Source organism: Zingiber officinale, chromosome 8B (assembly GCF_018446385.1).
Source record: "Zingiber officinale cultivar Zhangliang chromosome 8B, Zo_v1.1, whole genome shotgun sequence".
Lineage (NCBI taxonomy): Eukaryota > Viridiplantae > Streptophyta > Magnoliopsida > Zingiberales > Zingiberaceae > Zingiber > Zingiber officinale.
The window spans coordinates 39949440-39964404 of record NC_056001.1 but is presented as its reverse complement, the minus strand read 5'-3'; the positions used below and the strand labels follow the sequence as shown (position 1 = coordinate 39964404).

Genomic DNA, 14965 nt, shown 5'->3' with positions numbered 1-14965 from the left:
TAATGAAGCAAGAATCATGCAAGTTCAAATTCTCATAGCTGAGTAACCACATCAAACGATGAGTGCAGAAGTTGTGATTGGAACAAGGAAACAATTCATACTCAGCGTGCGAACATCGAATGAGAGAAAATAAAAATCATAGTTCGAGTTAAGGTGATCTAGCTCATGCAGCAGTGTCGGTCGGTGGCAGAAGTATGATCTCCACATTGTCATGAACACCCTGAAGCAGAAGCTCGCCGTCGTATTTGACGACCTTTCTCTTCTTTGCAGCACGAAGAGTTCCGACCAGCGCTTCGAATAGGTTAGCACATCTATCATCATTGAACAGGACCCCAAACTTTACCTGCAACATTCAAGAGGAGGTCAATCTTTTGATTGAAGGGAAAGAAGGATTGAAACAAAAACAAAAACAAAAACTTCATACGAAATATCATTGGGAGTTCGATGTAGCCACAACTATTTCAGGCATAACCGTCGACATAATTATAAACATAAATGAGACTTTGACGCACTTTATATTTCATCTAACTCCATAGAATGATTGCAGAGAAGCTCTTTATGACAATTCTGAATGTTCTACATAGAACTGTTTATGGCAAGGTTACTCTATTTCCTTCGCTATCTCATTCTTAAAGAGATCAGGGACCTTCTGAAAAACAAAATCAAGTTTCTATATATATATATATATATATAAAAGCAATGCTCAATAGCCATATATAAGTGCCAATTAAGAATCTAACTGTGGCAAATGATGAATTAAATATTGCGTTGTCATCCTAAGTATTGATGAAATTCACTTTAAAATATGTAAAAACTTATAACTTAAATCATTGACATAAAAATCGATTCTTGCTATGATGACTATTTTATTTGTAGCGTTTATATTGGTCTAAATGTCCTTAATTGATTAAAACAATATACACTTCATAGATAGAGGGAATTTTGAATATTTTAAAATAATTTTAATTGAATTCTATAATGCTTAAATTAAAAAAAAAATCAATAAATTACCCTACAATCCCTAATAGCAAACTCAACTTCCTCCTTAGCCACTCCTTAGTCTCTACATCAGAAAATTTTTATTCACACTCTACATGCAAATTTTTCTTTATTTCAACTCCTTAATGCACACAGATTTACCTAATTGTCCTCATTTTTTAGTTAAAAAAATCTCAAATGAGGTATAATTTCTCCTAAATTCAGCATCATTTAACTAGAATATAATATATTTTCTATTAATTGGGTAGCTCCGATAGATTAGGAATCAATCGGCAATCTATCGATTTGTCGTGAGAAAACAGAAGTCCTCATTATTTTTTATAGGTACAAAAAGTCCAAAATTAAGTGTAGTCCTCCTAAATTCAGTATCATTTAACTAGAATCAAACATATTTTCTATCCAATTGGGCACGATTTTTTTTTCCCACCTGACCAATTGATTGGGAGTTCGTACCAATCGATTAACTTAGGTTGAATCGATTGGCCTAACCCAATCGATTCGGACTCCTAATCAATTGGTCAGGTGGAAAAAGAGTCGTACTCAATTTAATAAAAAATATACTAAATTATAGTTTAAATGTGTTGAATTTAAGAGGAATTATACCTCATTTTAGACTTACCATAAAACAGAGAGGGTAATTAGATAAATCAGTGTGCATTAGGGAATTGAAAGGGAGTTGAAGTGAAAAAAAATTTACATGCGGGGAGTGAGAGGAGGAAGTTGAGTTTGCATGCAGGAATTTAGGGCAATTTGGCCTTAAAAAACACTAATTAAATCAGAATCAATAACTTTAGATGCAGGTCAATTCTGCATCATTAATATTGTATTAATTAGAAAATGAAAATGACAATTATTATTAGGAATCACCAAATCTAATTACCATCAAATTAATGTACTCAACCAATTTCACATATTTTGAGGATAAAAATTTAAAATGGTAATTATACATTTAAGTAATGAAAAAAATTATAAATTTAGTTAATCTCATTGATTAGTCCAGGGTGATCGATCTGACCCTATGGAATTTTTCCATTAACCACTAGGGTAAATCAGGAAACACGCACGATGCGTAGTCTAGAAGTCCAACATCTTTTGATTGTGCGCCCCATTTGGAGAAAAAAATCCTGCAAATATGCTATAACTAGGGATCGAACCACGAATATCTGGATGACAACCTGAATATCCTACCACGACATTATAGCTCCGGGGATGTTTAAATCATGAAACAAGACTTAGATGGAGGACAGAATAATAAAGAATTTCAATGACAGCCCTCTTTCAAGCCATCGGATCAAGATAATTAAATGCAAATTCATATGAAGCATTGATCGATTAGCGGTCCAGATTGATCTATGCTTTGTTTTGAATTCGATGACTTGAAAGGAGACCCGTAGACCCCTTTGTGTAAGCGTTATTCCTTTCTTTTTATCCCTCTATTGTTGCATACTTGCATGGCCTCTTTCCTTCACAGATAATCACTCTTCCTCTGCAAGAAATTTTTTTTTTTGTTTCTCTCTTCCTACCGTTCTATCTTGGCGGAAAACACTAGAAGTGAAAAAGTTTTAAATTTAATAGAGTAAAGACAATATATGAAATTTAAGTTTAGAATATTAGACGTAATAAGACAATTGTTAAGATAGGAGATCACGAATTATGAAAATTTTAAATATGTAAGATCATTTTTACAAAAGGATAGAGAGATTGAGAGAGATGTATATAGAATACAAACGGGATGGTTAAAATGAATGAGAGTGTCATGTATTCTTTGTGATTATAAAGTACCTCTAAGGACTTGAAGAAAAATTTTACAAAACAACGGTTAGACCTATTATATTATATTGAGCTGAATATTGAGCTATGACGCGAGCACGTGAACAAAAGATGAGATTTGTAGAGATGAAATGTTAAGATGAATGTGCAGATACACAAAAATAGATAGGATAAGAAATGAAAATATTAGAGAGAGTCGGGGTTGCATCTATTGAGGGAAAACTTCAGGAGACGTTTAAGATAATACAGACATGTACTTAAACGAACAATAAATGTTCAAGTTAGGTGATGTGAAATTATGACAAATGTCCATATTAAACGAGGAAAACCAAAAAAAATGATTAATAATACTAAAATAAGATAAAATTTATTTAAATAAAAATGATAATATAGTAAGGGATAAAGCCCAATGGCGTAGAAGGATCCATATAGCTGACTCCAACCTAGTGGGATAAGATTTGGCTCTTGTTGTTGTTGCTCTCTTCCTACCGTCCTCTATCCACTGTTTTCAATTATCAAAAATGCATACCCTCTCCCATCATTCTTTTCCAAAAATATATAGGCAAATTTCCTTACTAGCAAACCTAAGGTTAGGGAATTCCCAACAGAAGCACCTAGTTTCATTTATCTAAAATCACACACTTACTTTTACCTTTTCTATTTTACATGCCTATATTACCATTAATTGTCACAATTTTTATTTTTTCCTTTTAATTTGTTTAAAAGTTGAAACTAGATCATTTTAGATGAATAAGGGTACTATATTGAATCTGTAAATAAAGGCCAATCTGATTTGTTTAACAAATTTCTTTTTGAGTTGAAATGAATTACTTGGATCGTCATTTTGATCAACACTTTGCTAGAGCATAAGAACACATTGATCTTACCGCTCTATGTCCATCAAAGTTTGTGGGTGCACCCAGCATATTGCTTGTCTTACCTCAGCCATTTGGCATTCCTAGCTTTATCAAAGCAATTTGACCTACATTACCTTGACGAAATTCTAACCCCAATCAAATTAGAAACAAAAAACTGCTTGCTCACAAACATTTGATTTATTTGTAACCCTAAATAGCCCAAACCCTTTTGAAAAAGACCAAAAATCATTTGCATCTTGTCCCTGTCCAGGCCTTTCGCCAATATCCAAAAACAATCTTATCATCACACTTGTTTCTCCCAAAAAACGTTCCAATCCAGTTTTCCCCTCAAAAAGACTCATTCTTCCATTCAACATACAAAAAAAAAACTTTTTCTGCAATTCACAAACAGAAGATTTGAACAATGACACAGCATACCAGATCGGTGATGATAACAATGACCCTGATATTCCAGGCTTCTCTTAAGTTTTACTTCTCTTCCCTACTAGACAGACCGAGTATTCCTCTTGGCCAGCACCAATGACAAACGTGTTTATTCCGTATCATCAATCCCAACTATTCAACTTCCATATCACCGAGTGTAGCCCAGAAAGGCAGAAACCCCCCAAAATTTATCTAGCATTGAATGCAAAAAAAAAAAAAAAAAAAAACTTGATATCAAAAATCATATCTTCATAATAGCTACGGTGCAGAAAAGTCCAATGAATCTACATGGAAATTGCTCGTCTTTTCGCCCAATTAACAAGCACGGAAGCAAATCCCAGATCCATGAGATTTTAGAGACACAGACAATCGGCAAGGAAGACGCCCAACGACAAATTAATTCCAACTAATCAGAATCGAAATTCGACGAGAGGAAAAAAAAAAAAAAAAAAAATTACCTTGTAGGAGCCATCGTCCTGTGGCTGACCAAGTCGTTGTATCTCTTCCTTGAGCCGCACCACTTCTTCCTCCACATTCAACGCCATTCCCTCCCCTTCTTCTGAAACCTCGGCTAGGGACTCACCCTTCTACTCTTATCATCGACCGCCAGGGATCTGGCTTTCGGATCTACAATCTTGGTCAGACACCGAGTAGGAAATTCTCTCTTTCTATTGATCAGATACAATGCCAAAAATGCTGCATTTCTATTGGTCAATTGGAAATGTTATTTTCATTTTACCCCCTGCATTATTAGCAGAAAAGCCTCTAACAATTCTAATAAGTGCAGCGTAGTAAACTAATAGGGGTCATTAGTTAATATATGGGGTAAAATATAACTTTCCCAAATTTCGGTTCACTCGATTGGCTGCATTCCGAACGAACACTTGTTCCGTTCCCTTTTCCTTCCCTACCTCGACGATGGATCGTCCGATCGAACGCTTGTACCATCCCTTCTCCATCGAGAATGGATCGTCCGATCGATCGCCATGGTCGGAGTTGAGCTGTTTGCGATCGGCATTGCCTCCTCACATTCTTCCGCTTGGATGCGATTCCCCATGGACTCGTTCGCCCGGGCGAAGACGGTGCGGCTTCGGAGCTACCAGGAGAAGTACCTTGCGGCAGAGGATGATGGGGAGCACGTCTCCCAGAAACGCGATAGCTCTGGCCTCTCCTCCCTGTGGGCGGTCGAGCTTGTCGACGACGCCCCTCACGGCATCCGCCTACGAAGCTCCCTGTGCGGCCGCTACCTCACCGCCACCGACGAGTCCCATCTCTTTGGCGTCAACGGAAAGAAGGTCCGCCTAACACTTCCACCCCACCTGGACTCCTCCCTCGAGTGGGAACCCTCCCGCGACGGCGCCCAGATCAAGCTCAAGAACCGCTACGGTAGCTACCTCCGAGGCAATCGCGGCCCCCGGCCCTGGCGCAACTCTGTCACTCACGACGTCCCCCATCTTCACCATGACTGGATTCTGTGGAGCCTAGAGATCGCTGAGCCCCTTCCGACGGAAACCGCGTCCCCGACATCGTCCGACGCCGAGGTAGGTTTGTGAAGCACTACTTTTTATTGCGATTGTCATGATATTTCCGAATCCGTTGTTCGAAATGAGATAAATTTCGATTTCGATTTTGAATATCGATCGATGTGGAGCGCCCTCTTTTTTCTTTTACTTTTCCTTCTATCAAATTGTTGGATTCTTCCGCAATCAGCACGATTTGTGATCTAGCTTCGCTAAAATGATCTCCGCTATGTCATTTGAATAATGGTGTTATTTCCATGACCAAAAGCATTTTCCTTTTCAATTTCTCTTTCCCATTTATGTGAATTATCATAATCTTTCACTTCGGCTAAATGAACATACAGATTAAGCAAAAGACTGGAAAAAGATGGCATTTATTTGGATGCCGATTTGAATACAGAGTATTCATGTTATGTTCTTATCTTTTTTACTGATCAAAAATGAGATTTCTACTTACTTCAGAATTATGTTTAATTGATGAGCTTAATCTTTGAAATCATAGACTTTGCATGTTCTGATATGTGGGATAAATGCTTTATTTTAATGTTAAATTGAAAGTATATGCTAAATTTGTTATAAAATTAAAAAAAACAAAAAACAAAAATATGCACAGATTTATTAAAATTTAAAATTTATGCTAGATTTCTTGAACTATTAAAAGGCTATGCTTGATCTAACAATTAACTATCCGGCATTTAGTTTTATATATTTAGAATCCAAGTATTTTGTTCATGTTTTTTTCAGTTTTGGTTCCAACAAATTTGCTCAACTGTTCTTTCATATTAACTGTTCTAGTTTGTGCGGGGCTGGGAGCTTTGTACAGTGGCATTGCACCATAGTTGAAAATCATTTGTTCGCATTTGAATCTCTCAACGCATGAAATGATTTTTCTTCGCTCGTACAGTCATCTCCTTCACCTTCTGGCTATCTGCACAAGGTTGAAGACCGGAGCATCTTTTATGCCGTCGCGGATGACGAGGGAAATGTGGACGACAGTGTGGAATGGCCTGCCTTCACTTTTAATGGGACGAGCGTACCAGAGTTGACTGAGAAACTGAAAGAGAAAACTCACCTTGCTGATATAGTTGTTTGCGCCAGGAATCCACTGAACCATCAACTGATCCCTCTTCTTCTGCAGTTGCCACCAAACAATGCGACAATGCGTCTTGTGATTGTTGAAGCCCATTCAAGAGGTGAGTTTTTCAATGGTGCTCTTAACTTTTTCACCCGGATAATGATGTAGATCCAGTTGGAGTTTCTGAATTTTTTAGGGGTTTCACTGAATTATCTTTCAGTTCTAGATTGCATTTTGAATCTCTTTCACCTAAATCATTTTGGTCAGAGATTTACTGCATATTGATACTGATTCAACGTTCCCTTTTAACTGTTTCAGCAACAAAAATTCTTTTTGATAGAAATATATTCTGCTATACCTTTTCAGCGGCAAAGAAGTTCGACCTTGAAAAGGAAGGATTTGGATACAGCTGATAATGAGCATCGTTTTCCTGGATCTGCCATTTTAAGTCATCTGCAAAACACAATGAACACAGTTTTCACCTCTTCTTGAGTTGTTATGGATCTTTTTGTACATCTGTTTTCCTAATGGTTCTCAAGTAATGACTGCGCTCAAGCAGTAAGGACTGCACAGGTACTGGATGAGCCATTGACAATGATAACTTCAATTTTGTAGGTTTCATTCTATTATTAATTCTCTTGTTTGTAGTAAATAGAGATTTTTTTTCCTCTAGTTTTTTGTTTTTTTACTAGACTATTTCCTTTGTTTCTTAGGTGCGTTATTTATGGTCCATTCCTGTTGCGTGTTTGAAATGATTTCGTTTCATTGTCAGAGCTGAAATGCAGCATTTAACCACTGTAGAGCACTTAAGTAGTAACAAATTGGATGCCCAAATAAAAAGTTGTGGTAGATTCAATAACAAACATCTTAATTTTTTATAAAAAAAAAAAAGAAAAGAAACCAAAACTAACCCTAAGCAAAATCAAACAATGTAGTCTCTGAAATGTAGCCTAGAAATCAAACAATTCAAACATAACAAGGACAAACATTTCCTAAGAAAATTTCAGTGGGATTAGAAATCATGTTCTGGAGCTTCTTGTTACGAATGGTTGTCTATTGGAACTCTACAAGGCTGTACATGCCTGTGGTTTAACTTGTTTTTCAGATTCAAGACCAGGAAACTGACCGATATCATGTCCCGCAATTGCCTGAAATGTACTGTTCAATCCGATAGCAAATTCATCCGACCGTGTTCCTCCAGTTTTGAAATAATCAGCCATCTGCGAGATTATATAGTTCGTTAATGTGACATTATATGCCAACAATAGCATACTGTCATTTCTATAGTTGACGTACAGCTGAAATTTATATATCTTTGCAAGTCTAGATTATTTAACTATTCAACAAAGTTGTACTGGGCTCATGAACATTATATAAGAACGACCTACCACTCCAACCAAAATTATCATAAGCAATATTGAATTAACAAACAATGAATAGAGATCATACTGACATGATGAGCAAGAGCCATTCCACTTAAGGCTGCAGCTTCCACACTTGAACCGAGTAGCCAGTCACCACAAATTCCTGCACGCCCTCTAGGGTCGAAGATACAAGCAACTGCAGGAGTATTTGTTGGAAGGGCTGCACCCCTATTAGATTGAAAGCAAATATATAGTCACCATCCATTTATTTCGTAAAATTGGAGCAACACTGGTAAAGATAATGCAAACCATAATTGAACTCTAGTGTAAAAGGGCTTCTCGAGTGATCCTTTAGATAATCCAAGGGCTGATTCTACACCTTCAAGCATCTCATTTGCCACTCTCTCTGCTGTTGCATTAGGTATGTTTTCCTGCATGTATATTCAGATAAGCTTACATTGAGTAAACTAGCAACACGATGAACTGTGAAAAAATAAAGAGTATGCCATATTGATTACATAAAGCAATAGGCCTATCAGGAATTTTGCAAGATACAATAGCATGAAAGACTGATTACATAAAGGGAAAAAGAAGGATCATTATCCATAACTAAACAACCTGTGGAACTTTATTTTGCTTCCCATAGGCAGCAGTGCTGAAAAAGGTCCAACAATGAGGCTTGCCACTTTCTAGTGGGAAGAGCTTGCTGGTGTTGTTGCCCATCCATGAAAGGGAATTAACACCTTTTACAAAAGCTCCATCAAAAGATCCAAAAGCCCCAATTGTTGGGATTGGAAGAGGATCATCAAATGCAGCAAGAAGAGCCCAAATGGAACTTAGTTCTAGAGTCTGCAAACATCAAAATAGGCACAAGGGAACAGCAATTTCAAAAATAAATTATCATTGTGACAACTTCAGAACACATGTTCTAAGAAGTTCAGCAGAAACCTTCATCTGTTTAGTAAGCAAAGGTAAGCCTGATGATGAAAGCAAACGATTTGCACATTTTCCTGTTGCAGAAGGACATTGAAGATAATTTTAAAAAAAAGATCAAAGACAGAAAACTTACAGGGAGAGAGAGAGAAAGAGAGAGATCAGCTTCTTTTTCCAGAGAATCACGAGTAGTGTTGGTTGTTAGAGCATGGAAGCTTACAAAAAACATATAAGTCTTGGAACAATCAGGGATACAGAAGAAATAGATAGGACGCTAATCATTAAGAAAGTATATAAATGATCATTTGCTAATTGAATTAATGTTTGAACAAGACTAAACTTATGGCACAAACGTCTGTGTATTCTTGGAGCATTCTTTCCAAGCCTCTAGTTGATCTCAGCTTTTGGAAGGAAGATAGTGAACATGCAAATGGATGTGTACCATGACAATTCAGTTCTTTTAGGAAGTAATCAAATTCTTCATCAAGGAAGAAATAGGTAGGAGAAACTGCTATAAGAATCATCAAATTGTCTGAACAAGGGTGCCCATACATAAAACATGTTCATCAAGATAAGGAATATAATTACCATTATGTGCAATTACAATTGCATCAAACTGGCCATGGTATTCATCTCTCTCAGTCAATCGCCACGTTCCATTAAATGGCTCTAGCTTGCTTACCCAACAAGGCCTCACAATATTGACCAATTTACTCTGCAGTTGGAGTTGAAATGCTACTTAGCAAGAGCAAAGAGCTCGAAGGTATACCAACCTAGCCAAAGAAAAATAAATGATAAACTTATGTTGGCTACACATAGTAGTACTGTATTGCTGTGTATAAAATTATATAGCATATGCTCCTTAAACACTTAATACAAGGTTCCCTAAGAAGACTACTGGTATTGAACTAACAGCACTGGCACTGCAGATTCTTCATATGAGGAAAACAAAAACATACGACTTTTAATTTCCTTTTTCTAAAAAAAATCAGTGTAAAAAAAAAGAGCAATATTTCTAACCCAAACCAATAAATAATGATGTTTCTACAAACAAGTAGTAATTCAAAGTAAATGGAAAGAATCTAACTCTAACCTGACATATGATTGAATCCATCAGTGGACGCATTCCATTAGTTCCTACATATCTTTTAGTTGTATAGGGTACAGGAACACAATGTCCACCAGCTTCAAGTTCTACTAACAGTCCTTTCCATTCCTGAATCAAACCTTTCTCCAACCAACCATCAACTAGTTTCCGGAATCTAGAATCACTTACAGTAAAGAATTGAGCTGCATGATCAAAAACCAATGGCTTGGGACTGATAATCCTTGTTGCCATCCTTCCACCTAACCCATGCACCCCCTACAAAGAACATAGACATAAACATAGGATAGTCATTTCAAGGTATGTGGATTGCCACTGGGAACAAAGACGATCCTAGGAGATTATTGTTTAAATGCATATCCTTTGTTTATGTCAACAAATAATTTAAAATGCATTATTTTTTAGAACAAGTTTGAGTCAAATAGCAATTATCTAAAGCAAGGTTTAAAATTTCGACCCGTGTCAAGGTTTCGATCTTAGACCGAAACGATACAGTTTCGGTATCGTACCGTGCTGTGTCGATACGGTTTCGGTATTTTTTTTATTTATATATAATAATTATAAGACAAATATGTTTATAGTGTATATAAAAATAAATTGTATATTGATTTTGTATAAGTTCTCAATTATTGAATAATTTAATATTGTTAAAAAAATAATTAAATATAGTTTTTTAAATAAAATTGATTTATCAATAACTAAAATTAAAATTGATCTATTTATAATAATATGTATATAAATTAATACAAAGATATATAATAATTATATAAATTAACTATTTATTCATTTAATTAATTATTAATTAAATAATATATATTTTAAATAATAAAATATATAAAAAATATCAGAATATAAATCTAATTTATTAGGTTTTTTTTAAAAAACTTTAGAATTTTTTTAAAAATTTTCTTTTTTATTTTTAAAAAAAAAATTAAAAAATTTAAATGAAATTTAAAGTAATATAAAATAATAAAAAAATATTAGAATATAAATCAGAATTATTAAATTTTCAAAATAGTAATTAATAAAATTTATTAAATTTATTTTAATTGTAAATATATTTTTTAGATATTTTATTAAAATAATTTAATTAGGGTTTATAAAAGTCTGTTCGAAATATCACACATACCTTAGGAATTGTCTAAATTAATTAAATAGAAAATTTAATTTTCTCAGAAAAAAAAACACCGCGAGGCGTCCCACGATGCATTTGGCGCCGCTGGAGGCGTCCCGATGCTTCCGGCACAGCCAGAGTAATCCTGTGACTTCTCCGGCACCACCTGCGACATGTCAAGATAAGGACGCCTCTGGTGCCGATTTCACCAGCCCAGCGGAACGGTAAAAACCATCCGTGCCAAGCAGCACAGAACGACATGTCATTCCATGATTCAAAGTACTTTTTTACATATACACTAGTTTAGAAAACTAACAACTTGACCAAATATAGGGTTTCTAGTTCTAGCAAGAACAGGAGAGAAATGGATACTCAATTTAAAGTGAGTAACCATGATTCCATACTCAATTTAAAGTAACATACAGAATCTTGTGGAAAGCTGTATCCAATAAGTCATATATGGCATAACGGAAAATCTTTCATATCTTTAGAGATCCACCTACAATACAGAATCAGGATAACAAAATTTTTAGCCCTCATAAAAAGAAAATTGATTCGTATACATCTTTAATGCCCATGTCACATCGATAGTACAAAAAGAAATGCAAAATTTTATTCAATTTATCGTAACCAAACTAACTAACCAAATTCTGAAACGTGTAAAACAAAAATTTTGCTTACTAAATTTTCTGTTAAGCCATGAAAAAGTTCTTAAAAAGACAAAAACAAATCCACTATCTGTTCATGTCAAAGCAATATTTAGAGTAAAAGCAAATGTATATGTATAGGCAGATCAACTCGTCAAGTTTTTACAAAACTACACAAGAAAAAACATTTTTCAATCATTGGTTATTAGGGGCATTCCAGACACATCTGGGTCAAAACATGACTATCAAATTTTGTATATATGCTTTAGAAAGTATAATGAGAATGGTTCACAAAGTCACCATCATGATTAGCTAAATCCTATTAGCAAATAGAATTGTGCTAAATGAATACTTCATAAAGCTGCAACTTTCAATTTTAATCTGTCAATGTTTCAATCACTCAGAGATAATTGTTTTGAAAATAAGGCCAGATCATTAAATGTCCAATTGATGCTTAGAGAAGAAGACAAATTTTCAGCCTTGTACCTGGGTTTGAAAATTTTAACTTAAAGTTTAAGTACACAAAGATTAAGCATAAGAAAAGTATCCACATTCGTTTAGAATCAAATTTGTCTGAGAAGATGGTGTGAAACAATGCAAAACAATTAGTACACACCTTCACATATCGTCCTTCACATATCGTCATGCTTGAGCAAACTATTCTTCCCAACGAAAATCAAAGACAGGTTCAAATGGTATGGGATCCACACGACTACAGATTTCAAGAACTCACGTGGAAAATATTTGATATTTATTCAGCAGTCACAAATTGGTGCATCTGAAATAATTACTACAACTCTATTCTAGTAGTTAATTGTCAAATCAACAATAGTTCTTGAAAGTCATGCATCAATGCTCTCTTTTGGCATTCTAGCACATTTAGAAAGAAAAAAAAAAAAAGTTAAATGTGGGCTAAAAGTAAACCTTTTCAGGTTAATACAAATGTAATCATTTCTGTATGAAGAGATGGCATTACAGGTTTAAATAAGGTTATCAATATTAAGGAAAACATGCAACTTCAGGTAGAATCACATGTTTTTTTCTTAAAAGAAGAAACCATTTATGGCTAACACCAGCATAAGGGATGTTCTAAATCCTTATATTCTAGATTTCACTTACATGCATGAAAGCAATTGTTAGTAGATTGTAAACTAAATCAATAAGAGAGACCGAGCCCAAAATATCTCCATTTGCCACTATATTATTGTGGTTACTCATTCAAGCAAATCATTTATCTGCATACAAGAGCAAGCAAAGAATCACCTTCCTCCCAATGAGAGGAAAGCAGCACTAGTGGCATCGACGATGGATAGTAGCAAACCGTATCGAAGACCGTCGATCTAATCCCTCTCTCCTCAAGCGTCAAGGCGCAGACGAGCCCCGAGACCCCGCCGCCGATGATGGCCACAACGGGATCCTCCGCCACGGGCGTCGTGAACACGACTTGCTCCTGCGCGAGGCTCTTCTTGATGGAGGACCTCCTCGAGGTCCGATACGAGTGCCTTCTCGCACCTCTCCCCCCAGGTGCCCCTGCGCCTCTGTCCATAGGGGGATTCGCTCTCCCTCTGCCACTGCCACTGCCACTTCCGCTGCTCCTCCTTGGCGGTTCCGGTTCCGCCAAGCAGAGCGGTATGCTTGGCCGCGCTAGGGTAGGGCATCGTAGGAGGAAGGGTTTGAAAGGTCTAATCGGTTGGAAAACCAGAGAGGAGCTCAAGAAACCAGCTGAGTACATTCGCAAGCCTTTGGAAGGAAGAAGATTGGATTGAGGAGTGAGAAATCGGTGGAACCGAACTTCGAAAGCTACCGTCGAGAACGATATGATGGGAAAAAAAACATGGGTAATTTTGCATCCCTATTGGCAAACAAATCTTTACATGCAGTTCCCATCCATGAAAATCTTTATTTTCACTCCTCAGTCAAACATCTTTACCTAATTGCCCATGATATTTTTAGGTACAAAAAGTCTAAAAATCAGTATAAATCTTCTTAAATTGAGTATATTAACTTAGAATCTAGTATATTTTCTATCAAATTGAGTACGATTATTTTTTCACCTCAAAATATACTCGATTTTAATTTAATGTACTGAATTTAATAAGAATTATATTTATTTTTAGACTATTTGTACCAAAAAATATGAGGGTTAATTTCGATAGAAAATATACTCGATCCTAGTATAGAGTACTAGATTATAGTGTAAAGTACTGAATTTAACATGAATTATACTTATTTTTAGACTTTTTATACCTAAAAAATAAGACGGGCAATTTTGATATAAAATATACTCGATTTTTAATATAAAGTACTGACTTTAAGAAGAATTATACTCATTTTTGGACTTTTTGTTCTCAATTTTGGAATTTTTGTACCTAAAAAATTTGAGGGGCAATTTAGGTATCAATATTTGCATGAGGGAGTTTAAACTAGTAACACTTTGCATGCAGGGAGTGGAAACAAAGTTTTTTGGACATGGGGATTGCATGCAAAGTTAATATTATGATTGGAGATTTTTCTCTAATTTACCGAAAAAACATCGACGGATAAAAAAAAAAAAAAATTAAAATAGCCAAATTATGTATTGAAAAATATCATTTTTTCACTTTTTTTATAAAAAATTTAAAAAACATTTATATTTTTATTAACTATTAAATATTTTTTTAAAACAAATATTCCAAACAAAACAAAAGATGACGTTTGGTTTAGAGGTCTGGGAATGAAGGAATTGATTTATTCCCAAATTTTATTTTTGGTTGATGGGAATAGAATCAAGATTTTAGAATGAAATCCAAAAACTTGGGTATAGATGAAACTCACCCTTCCCTTGGGTTTTGATAGAATGGGAATGAGAATTAAGTTTTGGACGAAAATATCCTTAATATATTTGTTCAATTTTTCTTTCATTTCACTCTATCTCTCTCCTTGTTTCTCTCATTATAATTTCTTTCTTCTCATTCTATCATCACACTTTTTCTCTCAACATATTTTCTCTCTCCTTATTCTCACTCGTCGCACATTCTCTATCAGTTTCTCTCTGTATTCTCTCTCATCACACACTCTCTCTCATTATTTTCTCTCTCTTCATTCTTTCCTCATTTTTTCATCATACTTTCCCTCTCATCATATTTTCTCTCTTCTCA

At 35.2% G+C, this 14965-nt stretch overlaps 3 protein-coding genes across 3 annotated transcripts; 1 reads left to right on the top strand and 2 right to left on the bottom strand.

Annotated features, from left to right (window-relative positions):
• Window positions 1–3: 3 nt before the first annotated feature.
• Window positions 4–4764, bottom strand: LOC122017007 (costars family protein-like). Its single transcript, XM_042574459.1, has 2 exons — window positions 4529–4764; window positions 4–343 (listed from the first exon to the last, which is right to left on the bottom strand). Exons 1-2 carry the CDS (start codon window positions 4613–4615, stop codon window positions 164–166), a joined length of 267 nt encoding a protein of 88 aa, XP_042430393.1. The 5' UTR covers window positions 4616–4764; the 3' UTR covers window positions 4–163.
• Window positions 4765–5056: 292 nt separating this feature from the next.
• On the top strand, window positions 5057–6833 carry LOC122013709. Its single transcript, XM_042569943.1, has 2 exons — window positions 5057–5611; window positions 6495–6833. Exons 1-2 carry the CDS (start codon window positions 5057–5059, stop codon window positions 6831–6833), a joined length of 894 nt encoding a protein of 297 aa, XP_042425877.1.
• Window positions 6817–13640, bottom strand: LOC122017005 (renalase-like). Its single transcript, XM_042574457.1, has 10 exons — window positions 13150–13640; window positions 10056–10325; window positions 9551–9677; window positions 8978–9039; window positions 8648–8878; window positions 8339–8460; window positions 8119–8257; window positions 7792–7885; window positions 7024–7118; window positions 6817–6914 (listed from the first exon to the last, which is right to left on the bottom strand). The coding sequence occupies exons 1-10, from the start codon at window positions 13558–13560 to the stop codon at window positions 6888–6890; spliced, it is 1578 nt and encodes a 525-aa protein (XP_042430391.1). The 5' UTR covers window positions 13561–13640; the 3' UTR covers window positions 6817–6887.
• Window positions 13641–14965: the final 1325 nt, after the last annotated feature.